General features: G+C 38.1%; 3 protein-coding genes and 1 non-coding gene across 5 annotated transcripts; 2 read left to right on the top strand and 2 right to left on the bottom strand.

Moving 5' to 3' along the window:
- The first annotated feature begins 1,511 nt into the window (after positions 1 to 1,511).
- Positions 1,512 to 8,478, top strand: LOC113692914 (respiratory burst oxidase homolog protein E). 2 transcript variants are annotated; one of them, XM_072052881.1, is made up of 14 exons: positions 1,512 to 2,461; positions 2,680 to 2,839; positions 3,268 to 3,316; positions 3,985 to 4,098; positions 4,852 to 5,274; positions 5,439 to 5,822; positions 5,914 to 6,009; positions 6,214 to 6,329; positions 6,408 to 6,578; positions 6,670 to 6,826; positions 6,943 to 7,131; positions 7,235 to 7,363; positions 7,516 to 7,594; positions 8,121 to 8,478. In XM_072052881.1, exons 1-14 carry the CDS (start codon positions 1,816 to 1,818, stop codon positions 8,228 to 8,230), a joined length of 2,823 nt encoding a protein of 940 aa, XP_071908982.1. In that variant the 5' UTR covers positions 1,512 to 1,815; the 3' UTR covers positions 8,231 to 8,478. The 2 variants fall into 2 exon arrangements, with proteins under 2 accessions (XP_071908982.1, XP_071908983.1); XM_072052882.1 differs by lacking the exon at positions 3,985 to 4,098 and having other exon boundaries at positions 1,513 to 2,461.
- Positions 8,479 to 8,749: 271 nt separating this feature from the next.
- On the bottom strand, positions 8,750 to 10,704 carry LOC113693713 (uncharacterized). The gene is made up of 2 exons (XR_011815834.1): positions 10,336 to 10,704; positions 8,750 to 9,321 (listed from the first exon to the last, which is right to left on the bottom strand). It is a non-coding gene; the product is annotated as an uncharacterized protein (transcript).
- A 2,634-nt stretch (positions 10,705 to 13,338) lies between these two features.
- Positions 13,339 to 15,537, top strand: LOC113694252 (peroxiredoxin Q, chloroplastic). The gene is made up of 4 exons (XM_027213147.2): positions 13,339 to 13,708; positions 13,796 to 13,933; positions 14,651 to 14,740; positions 15,136 to 15,537. Exons 1-4 carry the CDS (start codon positions 13,511 to 13,513, stop codon positions 15,352 to 15,354), a joined length of 645 nt encoding a protein of 214 aa, XP_027068948.1. The 5' UTR covers positions 13,339 to 13,510; the 3' UTR covers positions 15,355 to 15,537.
- A 197-nt stretch (positions 15,538 to 15,734) lies between these two features.
- On the bottom strand, positions 15,735 to 18,915 carry LOC113694055 (probable flavin-containing monooxygenase 1). Its single transcript, XM_027212911.2, is given in 6 exon segments — positions 15,735 to 16,279; positions 16,386 to 16,732; positions 16,816 to 16,994; positions 17,655 to 17,895; positions 18,555 to 18,762; positions 18,764 to 18,915. Coding segments are annotated over 6 exon segments (1,410 nt in total). The 5' UTR covers positions 18,847 to 18,915; the 3' UTR covers positions 15,735 to 15,927.
- Positions 18,916 to 19,189: the final 274 nt, after the last annotated feature.

The raw sequence follows: 19,189 nt of genomic DNA, 5'->3' as shown, positions 1-19,189 counted from the left end.
TACAGGTGACTAAATTTTAATTACAGCAACGGAAAAAGTCAAAATCATGCAAAATTACTTTGATCCACATCAGAGCTTGCACAAAAAAAAAAAAAGAAGCTACATATTCGTAAAATTACAGATGCTATATATAACTTTGAGAGTTAGACATGTCTGTAAATCATTGATAATTTTAAAGTGAATACTCTCAATTTTGTTTACGTTGTATTTGAGATTTCGTAACTATTGCCCTTTCCTTTATTTTTATAGTATCAAATTTGTTTTTCCCTCGATCAAGCCGTGGCCTAAGAAAATTACCCTTTAGATCCGTGGCCAAAAGAGGGCATTCGTGACACTTGAGAAATCCTACCTACAAAGTTCAATCCAAGTTGTCGTGCTACTAATTATGATTATTTAGTTTGGGTAATCTAATTACCTAAGATTAGACTGGATCCTGTGTATAATTTGATGTATTGACCCAGTTATACTACTCTTATTACGCGCTCCTGTTTTCAGTTAGGCTGTAGCATTCATCAAACTGCTCCTGGCACTAAATTAATCATGACGCTTAAAAATAAATTGGACATCCATTACTTAGTTTAATTCCAGTAGTCGTACCAGTACAACATAAAGAAACCCGACACCTATTTTAAACCTGTTAACATTTACATCCACCTCCTACTTGGCGCAATCCTTGCCGTGGATTCAGCCAAACCAAATATATGCTTAAAAATTCATTCCTCTTCCCTCCTCCTGTAAACACGTATAAAAATTCTTCTTGTATTCAATTTCCACGCTGAAGAGTAGAAACAAACAAGCATAGTTCTAGATAGAACAGTAAAGTGTTCGGTAATTAAAGCAGGAAACTTAAGCCAGCCCACCAAACCTTCCAACAAATGTACTGCACGGTACTGCTACCTCCTCCTGGCAGCGGTACTGCAAATCACTTGGGATTCTCGGTGACATGTTTTCTATGCCAACCCAATATCACCAATAGTGTTGCGCCAAATGTCATGTTATTATTTACACTTTAATTTTTTAATAATTTAATTTGGCTTGGTTTAACACAAGTGTAAATAATAACATGACACTTGGCGCAACACTAGTGGTGGCATTGGATTGACATAGAAAACATGTCACCGAGGATCTCAAGTGCTACAAATTAAGGTTCACCTTCACCCCATAGGATGGTTTTATGGTAAGACCAAAAAGACCACACACACACACAGTCACATACTAGCAGCCAATATAAATAAAAGAAAGATTAATCGGCACTTTCTCGTTCAAGGTCGCGTGTATTCTATTCGAATCCTGTAATTAATGCAAGAAAGAACCGTGTTAATTGTAATCGAAATTAAAATCAACCAAACTTTTCGGTGCTCGAAAAAAAAATAAAAAGAAAAAAAAAAGAAGAACAAGTCACACTGTTACAAGAATGAACGAAGAGGTATACACATATAGGGTATATATATTGTATATTGTTGGATTGGAATTTTTGAACGAACCCCAACTACTCCCAAAGGCACGACTAAGGCACAAGAACTAAATTAAAGCGTTGAAATCGTGTGCCCCCGGATCAGTTGAGAGGTGTTTGTTTTGTTTACATGCTTTCATTTAACAAAAAAATAATTATAACCCGAAATTATACCTTCACCACCAAGCGTGTGATCCAAGCTCCACCTCCTTGTACTTCTCCTCCCTCCTCGCACTCCTCTTTTTCCAAAATCATCACCAAATAGTAGCGTTTAATTCTTTCCCCGTTTTTGCACAGATATCCACGACAAATTATAAACTGATCAAATAGTACTCCTTCACTAGCAGGCTAGCATTTTGGAAATGGTCTCGATTTTGAGGACGCCGTCACTGGGAAGCGGCTCCAAGCGTTCCAGTTACAGCCGCTCGTTCGACCTGCCGGATGACTCCCAAGACTACGGCTTTGTCGGAGGAGCAATGCTGCCGGTGTTTCTCAACGATTTGAGGAGAAACGCCAACAATCCCGGGCAGGACTTAGTCGAAGTCACGCTAGAGGTCGACGATAATTCCATTGTATTATACAGTGTTGCGCCTGCAGGCGGTTGCGGCGAAGGAGGAGGAGGAGGAGGGGGACGAGAGAAAGAGAGAGAAAGAAATAGCGAGCTCGCGTCTCCTCAGAACGCCAATGGATTTTTGTCCAGGAGTTCGTCGGCTTTAAGGAGGAAGTTCTTCTGGCTAAAATCGCCGGCGTCCTCGTCCGGGGCTTCGTCTGAAGTCGGCGATCAGTGCTCAACGACATTGGTGGCGGATAAACGAGAAGAGATGAAGATGAAGGCCAAGCTAATGAGGACGAAATCGAGCGCCCAGAGAGCCCTGAAAGGACTACGGTTCATTAGTAAAACTACGAGGGATTGCGACGCGACTGAGCTGTGGAGGAAAGTGGAGGAACGGTTCAACTCCCTGGCCAAAGATGGCTTGCTTTCTCGAGAAGATTTTGGTGAATGCATAGGTAACGACCGTATACAGTAACTAGAGTACTACTAGCTATGCATGAAGTACAACGATCACTACGACTATTATATTAATTATGCTGTAATATGGAAACGACACAAAATATATATATATATATATATATATATATCTTAACCATCACTTTTGCATGAAGACATTCTTTCTTTCTTCCTTTTTTTAAAAAAAAAAATTATCTATGTTTAAATGTGAAAATAGGGATGGCGGATTCGAAGGAATTCGCGGTGGGGGTTTTTGATGCATTGGCGCGTCGGAGGCGGCAGAGGATTGGGATGATAACCAAAGCCGAGCTGCATGATTTTTGGTTGCAGATTTCTGATCAGAGTTTCGACGCCCGTCTCCAAATTTTCTTTGACATGTGCGCTTTCTTCTTCCTCAATTTTTTTTTTTTTTTTACCCTTCTTCATATTACAAGGGATTTTCTTCTTATGATCCAGTTTTGTGAATTTGATTCTGTTTTCAATTCTATGCGTTCGCGATATTGGATTTTTTTTTTTTTCGAAACAGCATAAGCAGGAGACTTTTATGTTAAGTTTTATTTACTACACAAATGATTGGCAGGGGATTCTAATTTGTGTTCTAATCTAACTCATGCAAGAATAAATTACACCAAATTAGTGAGAGTAGAGTAGTACATCATACCGCATGAGCAGCAAATTCAATTAGGAGATGGTTTTATTCTTCTCCATTTCTTTAGTTATTGAAGTTAGTGATGGAAATGTCACAGATTTTTCCTTTAATCTTTTTTTTTTTTTTGTTTTTTGGTTGTCATATATTGAATTATAGGGTGGATAGCAATGAAGATGGAAGAATCACAAGGGATGAAGTCCGAGAGGTAAGATATAGTTTAAGTACATTCTCAATGATTAAAAGAAAAGCAAGTTGTTGAATTTTAGTCAACCCATGTTTTATCTTAACTTACTTCAATAATTATTATAAAGATTACTTCCTAATGACTTGAACGAGAGATTTCATGAATCCAAAACCATGTTCTCCCTTGCCTGTTTTACCAAAATTTTAAGAGTAAATCTTATATATACTGACAGTGTATATATATATTATCACCGTTTGATTCATGACATGTGTGCAAAAGTTAAATTTCAAATTCAAATTTTATATAGTTGTTATTCATCATCCAACGCTGATAGTGCATACACTGTCGGTGTAGGAAATAAGATTAATCGAAAACAAGGTTCCCTATTTAGCTAAAGGTTTATCTACTTCTCTGTTGTGGTATTCTTGAAACAACTACTATATATGTTGTTGTTCCGACAACCTTGCCCATTTAAGAGAACATGGCAATCGGTGTTAAGAATTTTTAGTTATAAAGGACAAGTAGCAGTTGGCAGGAATATGTATCTCTCTGGCAAGGCAACTCATTTTTCTTTTATTATGTTTTTATATTTTAATTTTTGGTTTGGCCTTGGGATAAGCATAAGATAAGCCTAATCTCTATCTGATTTTATTTTTATTTTTTTTTGGTGGTTATATTGGAAAAAACAGCTAATAATGCTGAGTGCTTCTGCGAATAAGTTGTCCACATTGAAAGAACGTGCCGAAGAGTATGCAGGTTTAATAATGGAAGAATTAGACCCAGAAAATCTCGGTTACATTGAGGTATTAATTAAATTGAACAGCAACTATACTGTTTGACATCTCTAATTCTTTTGTCGGGTTTCTCGTGTCTCACCCTTTCAATTATCGGGATTGCCTCCCCTAATTGTCTTGTCCAAACAAGATCCCTGTTTAAACCATTTCGACATGTACACGTACTAAGAAGAAGATCACATCATCAATCTTGATGCTAAACAGCTAAGCCAGATTTTTTCTCTCTTTTTTGTTTTTTTCCCAAATGACCTGAACTTGATGCATAAACAAACCTTGGCCCTCAGCCCCAAAGTCTTAAAGGTAAATGAAAAGACAGCTGAATTGGCCGACCGTCCGTCCGTCTCTAACAACACCAGTGACACGAGTTATCTAATCTTTTGTTAATTTTACAGTGTGCTTCCGTGTCCATAGCCATCGTTACCCACTACAAAGCCATACAATTTTTTTTTTCTCCCCTTTTCTCCAAAAAATGAAAGGTACAAACTCAGAAAAAAATATACACATTTGTCAGTCCTTGGCTGCCTTTGACAGTAACTCAAAATTCCTCTTTTTCACTTAACAATTTCATCTCGGTTCGCATCTTTATCTATTTATTGCACTTGCACCCCAAAAAAAAAAAAAAAAAAAGAAGAAGAAAGAAAGAAAGAATAACTATAAAATAAAGGCCGAAGGCATGTCCAAAAGGTTTAGACAAAGAAATCTTGTTTGGAAAGACATAGAAGGGAGAAAATTCCCCCTTATTTATTTTTTTTCGTCACTCAGTTGTGGCAATTGGAAACACTGCTTCTACAAAGGGACGCATACATGAACTACAGCAGGCCTCTGAGCCAAGCAAGTGTAGGATGGAGTCAGAATTTAGGCAACTTTCGGCCCAAAGATGCTGTGCGGAGGCTAAGATGCGCGCTGAAATGCCTCTTACTGGAGAACTGGCAAAGGGGTTGGATCTTGCTGCTGTGGCTGATGGCCATGGCCGGACTGTTTACGTGGAAGTTCTTGCAGTACAGGCGAAAGGCAGCATTTCAAATAATGGGTTACTGCTTGACAAGTGCCAAAGGGGCTGCAGAGACTCTGAAGCTCAACATGGCTCTCATTCTCTTGCCGGTGTGTCGCAATATCTTGACCTGGCTTAGATCTACAAGAGCAAGGCTATTCATTCCCTTCGATGACAACCTTAATTTCCATCAGGTGAGACATAAATACTCTTCCGCTAAATTTGTGCTCGAGTCCAGAGTCTTTTTGTGATGGATAAGTTCATGCATGCGCAACCGTAAATTCTAATGTAACAGTTGAAAAGATGCAGAGAACGATTTTTTTTTTTTTTTCTCAACTACATTATTTTTAATCTGCAGATAATAGCGGGCGCCATAGCTATTGGAGTCGTGATCCATGCAGGGAACCACATGGTTTGTGATTTCCCCCGCCTTGTTAACTCACCCCCCGAAAAGTTTGCAGTTATAGCTGCAGATTTCAATAACGTAAAACCCACCTACAAAAGCCTTTTGACCGGAGCGGTAGGGTTGTCTGGAATCGGCATGGTGATTTTGATGACAATAGCATTCACCCTAGCCACGCGACTCTTCCGGAAGAATGTGGTGAAGCTGCCATTTCCATTTAACAGATTGACGGGATTCAATGCATTCTGGTATTCTCATCATCTTCTAGCTCTGGTCTACATATTGTTTCTGATACACGGATCCTTCCTGTACCTCGTCCACAAATGGTACCAGAAATCGGTGAGAACATTCAACACGTGAATAGACTGTGAAAAACTCATCCTGTCAAATTCAAAATTTTAATTGCATAATGAATTATAAAATGTCGCAGACATGGATGTACATTTCTGTTCCCCTCTTGCTCTATGTAGCAGAAAGAAGCCTGAGAACGTGTCGGTCAGGACATTATGCAGTTAAAATCCTGAAGGTAACTCTCTCGGACAACACTAGTTTTCCTTTCTGTCAAATTCTTGGGTGGACCCACACACGCCTACCCAAGTCCCCAAATCCTACCCTTGTATTACATCAGCATGCACCACATTGCTGATGATGATGATTTGGTCACTTGGGTGGCTTCAAATCTACCTGAGAATTTCCTTCTCATCCAAGCTGCTGCTCTTGGCATTTACAGGTTTCTGTGCTCCCCGGAGATGTTTTCAGCTTGATCATTTCAAAACCCAATGGATTCAAGTACAAAAGCGGGCAATATGTATTCTTGAAGTGCCCAACAATCTCCCCATTTGAATGGTAAGTTTGTGCATTCTTTCTTAGAGGAATGTGTACAACCACTCAAAGCATTAAGCGTGTACATCGACATTTGTCCAGGCATCCATTTTCAATAACTTCAGCTCCTGGGGATGACAACCTCAGCCTTCATATTCGTACGGTTGGAGACTGGACGCTAGAACTAAAGCGAGTGTTTACAGACGTTAATGCTTCATCAAGAGCCATTGGTCGAGCCAAGTTTGGAGAACTAGGGAATATAGACAAAAATGGGTAACTTACCTGAAGCGAATAACAGAATCAAAGTCCATTTTCATTATAATTAACTATGGGAAGGTTGATATAACATGAATTGTTGATACAGTTTACCACGACTGCTTGTTGACGGACCATATGGCGCTCCAGCACAGGATTACCAGAACTATGATGTGTTACTTTTGGTTGGATTAGGGATTGGAGCCACACCTTTTATAAGTATTCTCAGGGATCTACTCAACAACACAAAAACGGAAGATCATGGGGTACAGATGAACCTGCAGAGCTCTCTCTCTCTCTCTCCCTCTCTCTCTCTCTCTCTCTCTAACCAATGATGATGAATTCCTAAAACTTATGGTATCTATTCTCTCACTCTGGATAGGATTCAACAACAGAAACCAGCACTTCAGATGAGAGTATGACTAGTATTGGCTCTTCCAGCACAACATCAAGCGTAAAGAAGAAACCACAGAGAGCTAAAAGTGCACACTTCTATTGGGTTACAAGGGAGCCTGGATCCTTCGAGTGGTTTAAAGGAGTAATGCATGAAGTTGCAGAGATGGATCATAAAGTAAAGCAGATCTAATTCTAAAAGGAAATCTGTGAATGCAGTTATAATTTCACATATTATAATTAAAATCCTGATAGACTTGCTGACTCTTATGCTGAAACAGGGACAGATTGAGATGCATAATTATCTTACCAGTGTTTATGAAGAGGGTGACGCGAGGTCAACTCTCATCACCATGATCCAAGCACTTAACCATGCCAAACATGGGGTGGACATCCTCTCTGGCACCAAAGTACGACACAGATACTATACTAGTATTACATAAGCAACCTAATGTAACCAAGGTCTTTTCAAGCAATAGCATCTAGTTACGGTAGAAGGCACATCAGTGTTTAACACAATTTAGTTCCAAAACTGAAGAAATTTGTTCCAAAATTTTTGCAGGTAAGGACACATTTTGCACGACCAAATTGGAGAGAAGTGTTCAAAAGAATAGCCATGAAGCATCCATATTCTACAGTAGGTAAAGAAACTAAGAAATCCAGAACTAACAACTTATATGCATTCTGTCATCATTTACAAGCTGCATGCTGATCAGGATCATAGGTTGACAAAAACAGTCGTTCCCTTTCAATACCATCAAATGGCTAAGCTACACTTCAGTAGGTCATTGCAACAATAACCAGATAATATCCTCAAAATATTTCCAAAAACCAGGAACTTAGAGCAATGACTGAAAGAGATAACATTTAATCCTAAAGAAAAGTTTACGAATGTTGGAATATCTATTATTGTTTTTAAACAAATTTATAGAGATCTAGGAACACACCATGTGTTTCTTGAAGTTAGTCCTATATAATTCAACCACCAGCTGCATACAATAACCTATACTAGGTGGTAAACCTAAAATGCCAGATATACTTCCTCATTTAAGAGCAAGATGGGATTGAAAGATTATTTATGGACATACCATGAGAGGTTTTTTGCAACTAATATTATGAAGTAAGCATATCATATTTGCTGAAGAAAAAGGCCGTATCACTTTGCAGGAGTGTTCTACTGTGGGATGCCTGTCCTGGCCAAGGAGCTGAAAAATCTATCACATGAGTTAACTTACAAGACATCGACACGGTTTGAGTTCCACAAGGAGTATTTTTGAAGCAGAGAAAGTTCAGTCAAGCACATGAAGAAGTTTTACCCTTTCTGTAATTATACAAATTAAACAAGACGGAGTATTATACAAATTACATGGAAAAATGTAAATACACAGCATACAGTTAGAGTAGTCAAATTTTCTTAGAGTTTCCAGAAGGAAGAAGAAAATTTTGATGCTTCTGTGTACTTGAATAATGGATGGCATATCTCTTGATATCAATTGCTATCTGACAAGCCATATTTCAGAGATAATCTCCTCTTTCATTTACAAATACAAGAAGAGGAAATAGATTTTTGATAGAGAAGTAATTTTCACCTGGTCAGACAAACATCATCAACTTACAAAATAAGAAATTGACAGGAACTCACCTAAGATGGGATCCTGAGTTGCCTCCACAGCAAGTGCTTAAAATTAATGTGGAGCAGGTTTTCATTCCCTTCTCCTCCTTAATTTCTTTTTTCATGTACTCCAAAAACCCTTGCTTAAACAAGAAGGCTGCAGGATCAATTTAAAGATGATATCTGGCAAAATCCTCTTCACATGTTTATAAAGCACTACACCTTATGTGATAACAAAGGTACAAAGCTACTATTTAAACAAAAGAGTTGATAAAGCATTGGAAGACGAAATATTACAAAGTTGAGCACGCTGAGGTCTGCAGAATAAATGAACCATTATGTGAAAATTTTTTAATATATAGAAGTACAGAAAAACAGACTCTTGAGTCACTTGGAATTTTGTACGGCCAACTCATATTAGTAACAGAGCATGGGCAAAGGTATGTAAAAGTAAACATGTAACTTCTATCAAGGGAGAAAATCCAATAGCCCCAACAGCTTCATTCTTTGTGGAATATGCAAAACTTCTTGTACCTCAATTGCCCTTTGTTAGTAACTACAATCTTGTGCCATATGTAGCAATGGTAAGCTCAAAATTCTTGTCATTATGCACTATGGATTCATTCATCTTTCAACCCCCTAAGAAGTTTGGATGCCCAGCGCCGGACACGCCGCTTGAGGGTGTAGCCAACAAATACTCCAGCAACAAAGAAAACGGCACAAAGCTTTGAGCAAGTCAACAGTGACACTACCTTTCTGCATCAAGAGATAAGCAGGTCGAAAGAGCTCCGTCAAAAACTAATCATGAATGAAAAAAAATCAATAAAATTATAAAGGTTTGACAGTCACATAGTCATATAAGATGCGCATCTTATCTTTAATTAGAGATTTCTGTGGGAAAGACTTTTAATTGGCACTTGATTTCATTAGACAAACACATCATCACATGTATTCAGGGTGGATGAGTTTCTTTGACCTGAACACTGGCTAATAACAGCATCAAAGTCAAAAACCCCTAAGAGCACTACTAAATCCATGGCATTTTCCCCACAAAACCCACACCCACAACCATGCCCACTTCTCTTGCACTAGACAGAGGAATGGAGTGCATGACACGAAATACTAATCAGTAGTTGGAGGTAATGGTCGACCAATGCAAGTAAAGAAGTGGACAATTGAATCCCAGGAGACCGTCTTCATCTATTATGTAGAAATGCAACAATCTGCAAATAGCCCCCGAAGCATTCTAAATTAGACCCAACATAACAGTATAACATACATCACTTGTGGAAAATCCCCTATATCATATAGGCATCCGAAAGGGTAAGTTGCATGCACAATATCTTGTACAGAGTTTCTAAGAAACTATTAATGCAGTAATTTTTAGATAAACATGCCTGTGACGCATAAAAAGGTAATTGAATAACTTATCAGAAAAAATCATTTCGCAGAAAAAGGACCCAAATCCAAATGTACTTCTCAAAAACGGTCTAGAGTATTGTTTGTCATACAAAAATTATTTGAAACGCAAATGCGTTGGCTTTTATGCTTTAGATTGCTATTGTGTATCTTACTAATAAATGGGTTATCGCTCGGTGAAAATATGTTATAATCGTTATATCTCTTAATCGTTTGGATTTGGATATAAATTTGCTTCTAGCGAGGTAAGAGACTGGTGGCGAAAACAATACATGACATTATAATTAAAAAAATCAGAAAATGAATGGAAAATGGAAAAAAGAAAGAAGGGTTCGAGGGTAATTGGCGTACCCGGACTGTCTGGTGAGCAAGAGCTGAGGGGGATCAGCTAGGATGGAATTGGACGGAGTGGCAGTAGTGGCAGCAGCAGAGAAGTTGTTGAAGGAGGCTTTAGCTTTCTCGAAGGTGGAAGAAAGAGCGGTGGCGAGGTCGTCTGAGCTGTCTTTTGATTGAGACATGGCGGTACGAACAGATTTCTGGAACCCCTCCATCCCGATTTTGGTCAACTATCTGCCAAGTTCTTTCTCAATTTCGTTCGCTTCTTCCCATTGTGGCGGGACTTGGGTTATAGGGTTTTCCGGTCAGGATATCTTTTGGTTTGATTTTTGTTGGGGCCGGGGGGGGGGGGGGGGGGGGGGTTGGATTGCACAATACCCCCTTACATTCTTTTAAATGAGTTTTTGTGTCCCTCACACTTATAGACCTCTCTCTGCAGGTCTTAGGATTTTTTTTTTTTTTTTTTTTTTTGGGAGGGGGGAGAGAGTGGTGGGGGGAAGTTTGATGGAGTTACGAAAGACATTAAGAAAAAAAAAATGGAATTTGAATGAGGAGGTCAACCCCGCCTTGCTTTGAATACATTCAATTAAAGTTATTAATGCAGTTGGATCAGTCTAAATCCAATTCGTTTGATCCAAAACAAGTTTATTGAACCTAAATTTGAATTAGATCGAGCAGAATTTAGACCAGTCTCAATTAAATGTGAGCCAAAATTGGATCATATCGAGCTCCGACCCAATTAAGACCCAACCTATATATGAATATAATTATATATACAATATATAATAATATCTATAATTTACAATTATATATATTATGACGCAAAATTTTAATAATTTATATATACATTTATAGTAATTCATAATTATAAAATATATATTACATATAAATATGTATTTAATTATAAGTATGGCCAAGATCGATTTGAACCCAAAATTCATATAATAGTGTGGCTGAATTTGAGCATTTTGATTTGAGTCCAAAATCCAAAACCCAATTGACACCCTACATTTAGCTCGGCACCAGCCATTTCCTTTGTTGTTTCTTTTTTTCCTTCTTTTATTTTCTTCTTTTTTTGGCCCATTTTTCTCTTTTTTTTTTTTTTTTTTTTTGTAGGCAGGGGATGATGGTTGGGGACAACGGGAGCACTTTTACCTTCCGTCTTGTCTATTATTTTTTTTTTTTTGTCTTAGAGACTTTGTGCTGGAGGTCGTCAAATTTGAATTACATAACACACACACACACATATATATATATAGAGATTTGGTTGGTGAACTCAAAGTGTTCGCATGTAATCATTGACATCATGGGTAGTCCGTGTAAGGGATTTCTGTTGGGCTCTGCGAGAGCCAAACTCTGGGAGAATTTAACCATGAGTTAGAATGGGAATCACAACCATGGGTTTGACACCATATCCAACCCAAAACCTTAAGATATTGGGTCTATGGATCATTGCCACTTATATGTTCCTCATTCTACTCATCTCTTTCCGATGTGGGATATTGATTCACACTTGATATCCCAACAATCTCCCCCTCAATTATGAATCTCTTCCACATCGGACCTCTCTCCCTAGTCCATCCACTCCATCAAGCCCACTTCAATCTGGAGTGTATGATTCTTGCTCAAGAGCCCACATGCCCTTGCCTCACTGCAGGTCTACATGATTCTTTTTTTTTCCCCGCTCTTATCCAAACCACGCCTTATCACTCCCATTGACTTTTTATCCTGGAGTCAATGCCCAACCGAACCATCGGCTCTAATGCCACTTGTTGGGCTCTGAAAGAGCCAAACTTTGGGAGAATTTAACCATGAGCGAGAATAGGAACCACAACCATGGGTATGACACCACATCCAACCCAAAACCTTAAGGCATTAGGTCTATGGATTATTCCCACTTGTATGTTCCTCATTCTACTCATCTCTTTCCGATGTGGGATATTGATTCACACTTGATATCCCAACAATTTCCACATATTACAAGAAGATGTTTTCCAATTTGCTCTCTCGCGTGATGCTCACCATTTCGGATGTTTTCAGCAGGATTGTTAGTCTTGAATTTCTCTATTATTGGCTATTATTCTTTTATCCCAATCAATATTTTCTTGTGATGAAATTTAGAACCATTAGGGATTAATTCTCGAAAAAGAGTGCAAACGAAAGATGAGAGCAAAGAATTTATGGGACGTGGGAGGCTGAAGTTGTCAGCAAACTCCTACCTCGTAGTTTTAACGGTCTGTCCTTAACTCCGGAGTTATTGGTACCTTGCAACGGTAACGCCTACATGTTTTGCTTCTCAAACGTGAAATAGCCAGTTTCTTGCAAATAGTCGTCATAGAAAGATCTACTGTATCATTTTCTGCCTGAACTGCAATTAAATCGTGAACCGGATATAACTACAGTTCGATTCTATATTTAACCCAAAAAGTCAAATGAAATTGGTCAAATTCAATCAAGAACCGGTCGAAATGGTCAAAATCGATCGTTTTTCTTTAAATGTTTATTTTCTTTTTTCATATATTAATTTTATCCAAGTAATTTACTATTAAATTAATTAAAAACTTTAAAATCATTGAATCGGATCTCTTCGCTCTCTTTCTCACATATGTAGTAGTTGTAAAGGAACAATTAGAAGAAAATATTCTCATTCCTTGTATTTTTTTTTCCATTTTTTTCTGAACAACATGTAAACTCTTTGTTCAAAAATTTTTTTTTTACTTTGCGTTTTCTTGCTAATCAAAGAATTTTTGTCTAAAATGCAAAAACCTTGAGTAACTTAAATTTTATGCTTTGGTCTTCGAAATTGGAAAAGCTGTCCTAAAAGAAAATTGAACTCTTAGATTTAACGAAGCTTCCGCGATTATAAATTGAGACATTTCTCAATTTGAGAGATCAAATTAAGGTTTTAGACCATTTCAGAGGACCAAAATGAAATTAACCCAAAACTAGATGCCGTCCTGGTTTGCTGGTTTCGACTGTATTGTTGATCGTACGTTGAGGTCAGCAATCCTCCACGCAAAAAACCAACCCACTCAGCAGCCAAAGCACATTATCAACTGCCATAGGTTCCAGTTCTCAATCACTTCCCCCTTATCTGTTCGGCTTTCTCAAAACAAAAGCGACTCTTGCATTTTGAGTTTAATCACGAAACCAAATTAATCCCTTTTCCCGATAGTTCCATTTTGGAGAGATGGCTTCAATCCCCCTACCAACTGCGAAACACAGTCTTCCTTCTTTACTACATGCTCAAACGCCTAAAACCCTTTTGTCTCAAAAGCTTCCTAATCTTCCCAAATCATTCCAGTCCCAGTTTTGTGGGGTCAAGCTCTCCCATTCATCCAATTTTGCAGTCCCTTCTTCTTTTAAGAAAAGCTCCATTCTTGCTAAGGTACATTACACTTTCCGTATCTCATTGCTGCATTTTTTTTTAAATGTGGGATAATTTGTAATTGCTACTGCTTTAACTTTCTTAAAGGTGTCAAAGGGGTCAGTGGCTCCATCATTTTCATTGAAAGATCAAGACGGTAAGACTGTGAGCTTATCCAAGTTCAAGGGAAAGCCTGTCGTTGTTTATTTCTACCCTGCTGATGAGACCCCTGGTTGCACTAAGCAGGTAATAATACACATTATCATTTCTTACGAGAAATATTCGTGCATCAATTTTTTACTGATTGCACAATTGAGCTACGCGAATTACGTTGTTGAAAGTTTTAGTACAATTTTCAATTTTAAGCCGAGTATCGCTTGTATTAGAATTGAAGATTCTCCACACTTAATGTCAGCTATTTGACATTGCTGCAAATTATTTTTAACATTTTTCCAGTACTAAGTTTGATTAGTTGTTAGGAACAAAGACATGCCATTAGGATAATTAGGATATTCTTGTGATGATACCTAGTTTTGTTTTGGTTTTTCTCCTTTTGAAGCTGCTCAACGTTTCATGCCTAATTGGAAATTGGAGATGTGCATTAGACGAATGAGAGGTGTACTTGTTCCGAAATGTGGCAGACCTAACAATTACCATGAAGTTAATGAAGTTACCCTAGTAGCGCCGTCATAGTTTGGTACAATCCTTGTGTAATTGCCCATTCTGGTCAGATATTAATCCACTGGAGGCCTGAAACAAAACTAATGAATTTGCTCGGGACTTAGAAGAGCATCTATTCCTTGTTGAGATGTTCTTTTCCCTTCTCTGTTGAAACTTCCAAGTTGTACAGATCTGTAAACAGGAGGGATGCCTTGGGGCGCATAAGTTGCCATAAAAATAGTTAGATTGGCCATACAAGATTAACCATGACTCTTAAACTATATTTTGCTCATGCTGCTGCAGGCCTGTGCCTTCAGAGACTCGTATGAAAAATTCAAGAAAGCAGGAGCTGAGGTTATAGGAATTAGTGGAGATGACCCGTCATCACACAAGGTATCAAAGACGTTTCCAGTTGGTTGTGAACCTTATTTTTTGTTCGAAAAAATAGGGTAATGTCTAATATACTCAGAAAGAAACTATTCTAACCAGATAAAGATCATTTAAATTATATCATTTAAATTATTATGCATCACATTTAGGAGATCTTCAAAAGTCATGAAAATTCCAAATTTTTTCATGTCTTTGTTTGCTACTAGCGTGTTTCACTATTCTCTTTCCAATTTCATCTTGTTATGTCCGAAACTTTCTAAAATTGCCTGCATAGACGTTACACAAGATTGCTGTTATGAGTTTTTGTTCTCAACATTGAATTTGTTGACCTATTGTCATACAAGCTTGGGGATATATCCATTTTCTTGTCTTTATGAGAACTGTATCTGCTCAATTAGGCCTTTGCCAAGAAATACAGGCTTCCATTTACCCTTCTAAGCGATGAGGGTAATAAGGTCAGGAAAGATTGGGGAGTTCCAGCTGACCTGTTTGGTACATTGCCTGGTAGACAAACTTATGTTCTTGACAAGAATGGAGTGGTTCAACTCATTTACAATAACCAATTCCAGCCTGAAAAGCACATCGATGAGACCTTGAAGTTTCTTCAAAGTGCCTGAGCATTTCAGAATTTTGAAATTTATGCCTCTTTTGTTCTTTCCCTGCAAAGGAACGTGGTTATGTATGAATGCCATTCTTCTGGGAATTTGATTTTGTAAAGGAAATTCTGTATTACATCTGTATTACATCTGTAGACAAACTTGAATTTAACTTCATATGCAAGTGATTGAGAACTTTGCTGATGCGCATTGCTTGGTTGCTCTATGTTATAGCCATTGAATTATAGCGATTTTCAATTTATTGCAACTATCTGCTATTTTAGAATGTTTGGTACCTGTCAAACTGTCATCTTTCCTTAATTTGCATACAGAAAAGTAATTGATCTCATTGCCTTTGAAGCAGAGAATGATGCAACGTTGATTGTCCTTACAAGATCGCAGATAGAAATAAGTTATTCTCATTTTTAATAAGCTTCATTTGTATACTGATACATTTAAAATCAACCTTCTTGACTCTTATGGTCAGGTTTATAGTACTCCTAGACTCCTCGCAATCTTTATTATGTGGTAAAAGGAACTAATAAAACAATAAATAGAGTTGCCATATGTCTAGGACCGTCCAGATCTTATTTATTAGTCGATGTGCTTTTGCTCTTGATAATCTTGGCTGCAATAAGGGCTGAATGCCTCAGCGAGCCAATTGTTTTTCCTCCATGATTTCCATCCCATCTCTTCACAGATCTCATCTGTGTGGTTGATGCTGAAAGTGGAAATGCAACTTCTCTTGTAAAATCTGGTGGTCTTCCTCATGATCCCCATCTCTTTCTGTGTTTGTTCAAGCATCTGTCCCACGCTTGGAAGCTTGAAATAATTGTCTGCGAGTCTAGACAGCCATTTGCAACGAATCTCAGCTGTGTGCAGGTTTGAAACGCTCTCAATATAACCCACAAATGCCATATTGGGAATCAGTGGATGGATTGTACCCCTGCAATTAATGTAAAATAAATTTCCATCAGTAGTGGCCAACTTCCCAAAGCATTAAGGTCTCTATGGTGGATTGTGAAGTCGCAGTGGCGGCATTTGTTCAATACCTGTATAAGGGCATCATGCCTTCAGTTTCAAGCAGACTGCGAAAAGGCTCAGGGAGGATGTTTCGTAGCTTTCGTTTGCCATCAAAACCGGTAGCAAGAAGCACAACATCAGCCTCCAATTTGGTATTGTCATCAAATTCAACTCCTCCCTCCCAAAAGCACCACTTTGATGCTTTTTTGAAATCAATCATCCCCTTCTCTGCCTCCTCAAACAATTCCTCTGGCAAGATAGCCATTTGGCAGGATCCGTAGTCCTCCACAAACGGATGATCAGGTTTCAATCCGTATTTCTCCAGTGGAAGCCTCCAAACCAAATAAGACTCGATTATCTTTGACATTGCATTTCTCTGTTGAAATCATTATGGATCAGACTGACTAATTAATATCCTGGCAATAAGCTTTGAAAGAAGACAAAGAATTTAAGACTTACCACTGGAGACAATAGCTTGCAAAAGATGTTCCTGAGAATCCCTTGGTTTGGTCTTTCATGGAGGAATTGAGAAGCCCTTGTTGAATAGAACAAGTAAAATGGCAGACCCCAGATAGAATAATGTGGAATTGTCCAATGTAACGTCCTGACCACAATGGTGCATGGTTGTCCGTCAGGCCCTAGAAGAAGTCAAAAGATAGAAAGCGCCAAATTTAGCATTTTCAATATCCAGCAATGACTTGTAAAAGTTTTCTTGCAATGAGTGACTTATTATGTTGTTTGGGATCAAAGTTGACCTGATTTTGTCAATAGTATGTCCCAAACTCAAAAAGAGTGTGCAAGACGTAATATAGAACCAATTATTCCCACAGTAAATATAAACATTACGTGTACTCGTTCTTTCATTTTTCTTTTTTTTTTTTTTTTTTTTGGAATAAGTACGTTGTAATCCTATGGATAAAGGTTTTATCTTTGGAACCAGTTCCATCAATATTATTATTTATTGTTGATTCCCATCATATCCACTAAACTAAATGTCCCTCTTCTTTTTACTCACCAGCTTGAAGAAAATGGATTCAACCCCAAAATTTTCAGCTACGTGGAAAAACATTAGCAGTATAGGAGATTGATAAATCTTGCTCAAACGTGTTAACTACTTGAATATGCCCAAAAACCCAAGCATGATTAGGATCGCAACAGAAGTTCCATGACCATGAGAAGAATATAGTCGAGTTAGGGTCCTCTATTCATGTATAAAACTAGTTCATCTTTATTTTGCATCATGATCCGTGAGCGTAGTTATGTTATCTTCCTTTTAGGAATGGGGAATGTAAATATACCTTGGTTTGCTTTTGCGCACTCGACAGCTAAATCAATAGCTGATTTCTTGTACCCGACTACTACAACCTTTTTGTCCTTGAGTAATTGCACGGAGTTTTCTTCATCCAGTTTGCAGTAATCAAGGGAATGCAAGACTTGTCCTTTGAACACTTCAGGGCCCTTGTTGTGTGGGAACTGGGGTATTATTGGGACGTCACCGTATTTCCCAGTGCAAATCACCAACAATTCAAAGGCATACCACTGAAAGTAATTACATTGATAAAGTTAATAAAAAGAGCTGATCAAGAGAGAATGATTAGAACTAACCAGACAATAGTAGGATTAGTTTCGAAAATGTTTTTTTTTTTTTTCATTCTTTATAAAGAGAAATAGAAGCCCTTAGCATCCTTTGGAAACCGTAGCCATGCAAGCTCTTTATGTAATGCTTCCCCAGGAATTTTTTTTTGATTTATCAGGTGATCCAATATATTATACAGAGTGTACGTAATATATAACCTTCTTGTTTATCACAATTTGAGGAAAAAAAATGGTCCAGCAAGACATATTCCAGTTCGTGCTGCATCTCTTTCAAACGTACAATTATTGGTACTAAACAGTTCTGTGGCAATAATATCACTTACGCCATCTAGATGAAAGAATGAGGCACACACAAAAAAAAAGAAGAAGAAAAAGATCTCTAGTTGGTTATTTTCCTGTTAGAAGTCCAAATAACCAGATCTATATAGTTATAAAATTTCAAAAATAACCTTAGAAATCACGATGAATCAACAGATGAAGCTTATATTCTGAATGATGAAATAAAACGTTAGTGTGAGATTTAAATTTAAAAAAATCAGGTTTTTTCTTTTTTTTCCTGTGGTTTGATGAAGATGATTTGTGAGCAGTGTAAGGAAAACAACCTCAACTGTGTCAGATTCGCTAGTCTGGACAGCAACCTCCCAGACGGGCTGGCCATTGAGCAAATTTCCATAGCCGTTAGAGTTAACCTGATCATCAGGATCATTGGCATGATTACCAACAAACCTGATTTCCACCACCTTGGAGCTGAATTTGATGAGTTCCACCACCCCAAAATGGGTAGCATAAGAGTGCAAGTATTCCAATACTTGGATCGTATTTTCGGAGCTGTTTGGCAGCAGCTATGCCGCTTATTCCAGCCCCTACGATTCCAATTTTGGAGAAGATGGCCATTGCTACCAGGGAACGAAATGGTGGGAAGGCGCTAGCTCGAGACTAGAAAGTGAAGGGAGTTTTGGGGTGTGTATGTATTCAAAGGCTTAGTATATAATGTCTAGGATAGGATGATTAGCTAGGAACGATGGTTTTGTGAACGTAGAGAAGATTTGGAGGGGTATTTATAGGGGGCTTTTGCATGAAAAATGAGAACGAGAAGGTCATGTTGGGGGCACGTGAGCGGACTTCAGACTTTCCGGACTTGGAGAAAATTAAGAAATATTTGTTTCTTTCTTTCTTTTCTCGCCCTTCACACAGACACAGACAAGATTACAAGTGAAGACCGTGTCTTTTGTACAAA

Source organism: Coffea arabica, chromosome 6c (genome assembly GCF_036785885.1).
Source record: "Coffea arabica cultivar ET-39 chromosome 6c, Coffea Arabica ET-39 HiFi, whole genome shotgun sequence".
NCBI lineage: Eukaryota > Viridiplantae > Streptophyta > Magnoliopsida > Gentianales > Rubiaceae > Coffea > Coffea arabica.
Note: the sequence above shows the minus strand (reverse complement) of the source record. Positions and strands in the feature narration are given on the sequence as shown.

Excerpts from the sequence above, each read along its gene's own strand:
- LOC113692914 (XM_072052881.1), top strand. The coding sequence starts at position 1,816 with ATGGTCTCGATTTTGAGGACGCCGTCACTGGGAAGCGGCTCCAAGCGT. Across the intron at positions 2,840-3,267 it reads CTCCAAATTTTCTTTGACAT|GGTGGATAGCAATGAAGATG; the intron begins GTGCGCTTTCTT and ends ATTGAATTATAG. Across the intron at positions 6,330-6,407 it reads ACAATCTCCCCATTTGAATG|GCATCCATTTTCAATAACTT; the intron begins GTAAGTTTGTGC and ends ACATTTGTCCAG.
- LOC113694252 (XM_027213147.2), top strand. The coding sequence starts at position 13,511 with ATGGCTTCAATCCCCCTACCAACTGCGAAACACAGTCTTCCTTCTTTA. Across the intron at positions 13,709-13,795 it reads AAAGCTCCATTCTTGCTAAG|GTGTCAAAGGGGTCAGTGGC; the intron begins GTACATTACACT and ends ACTTTCTTAAAG. Across the intron at positions 13,934-14,650 it reads CCCCTGGTTGCACTAAGCAG|GCCTGTGCCTTCAGAGACTC; the intron begins GTAATAATACAC and ends ATGCTGCTGCAG.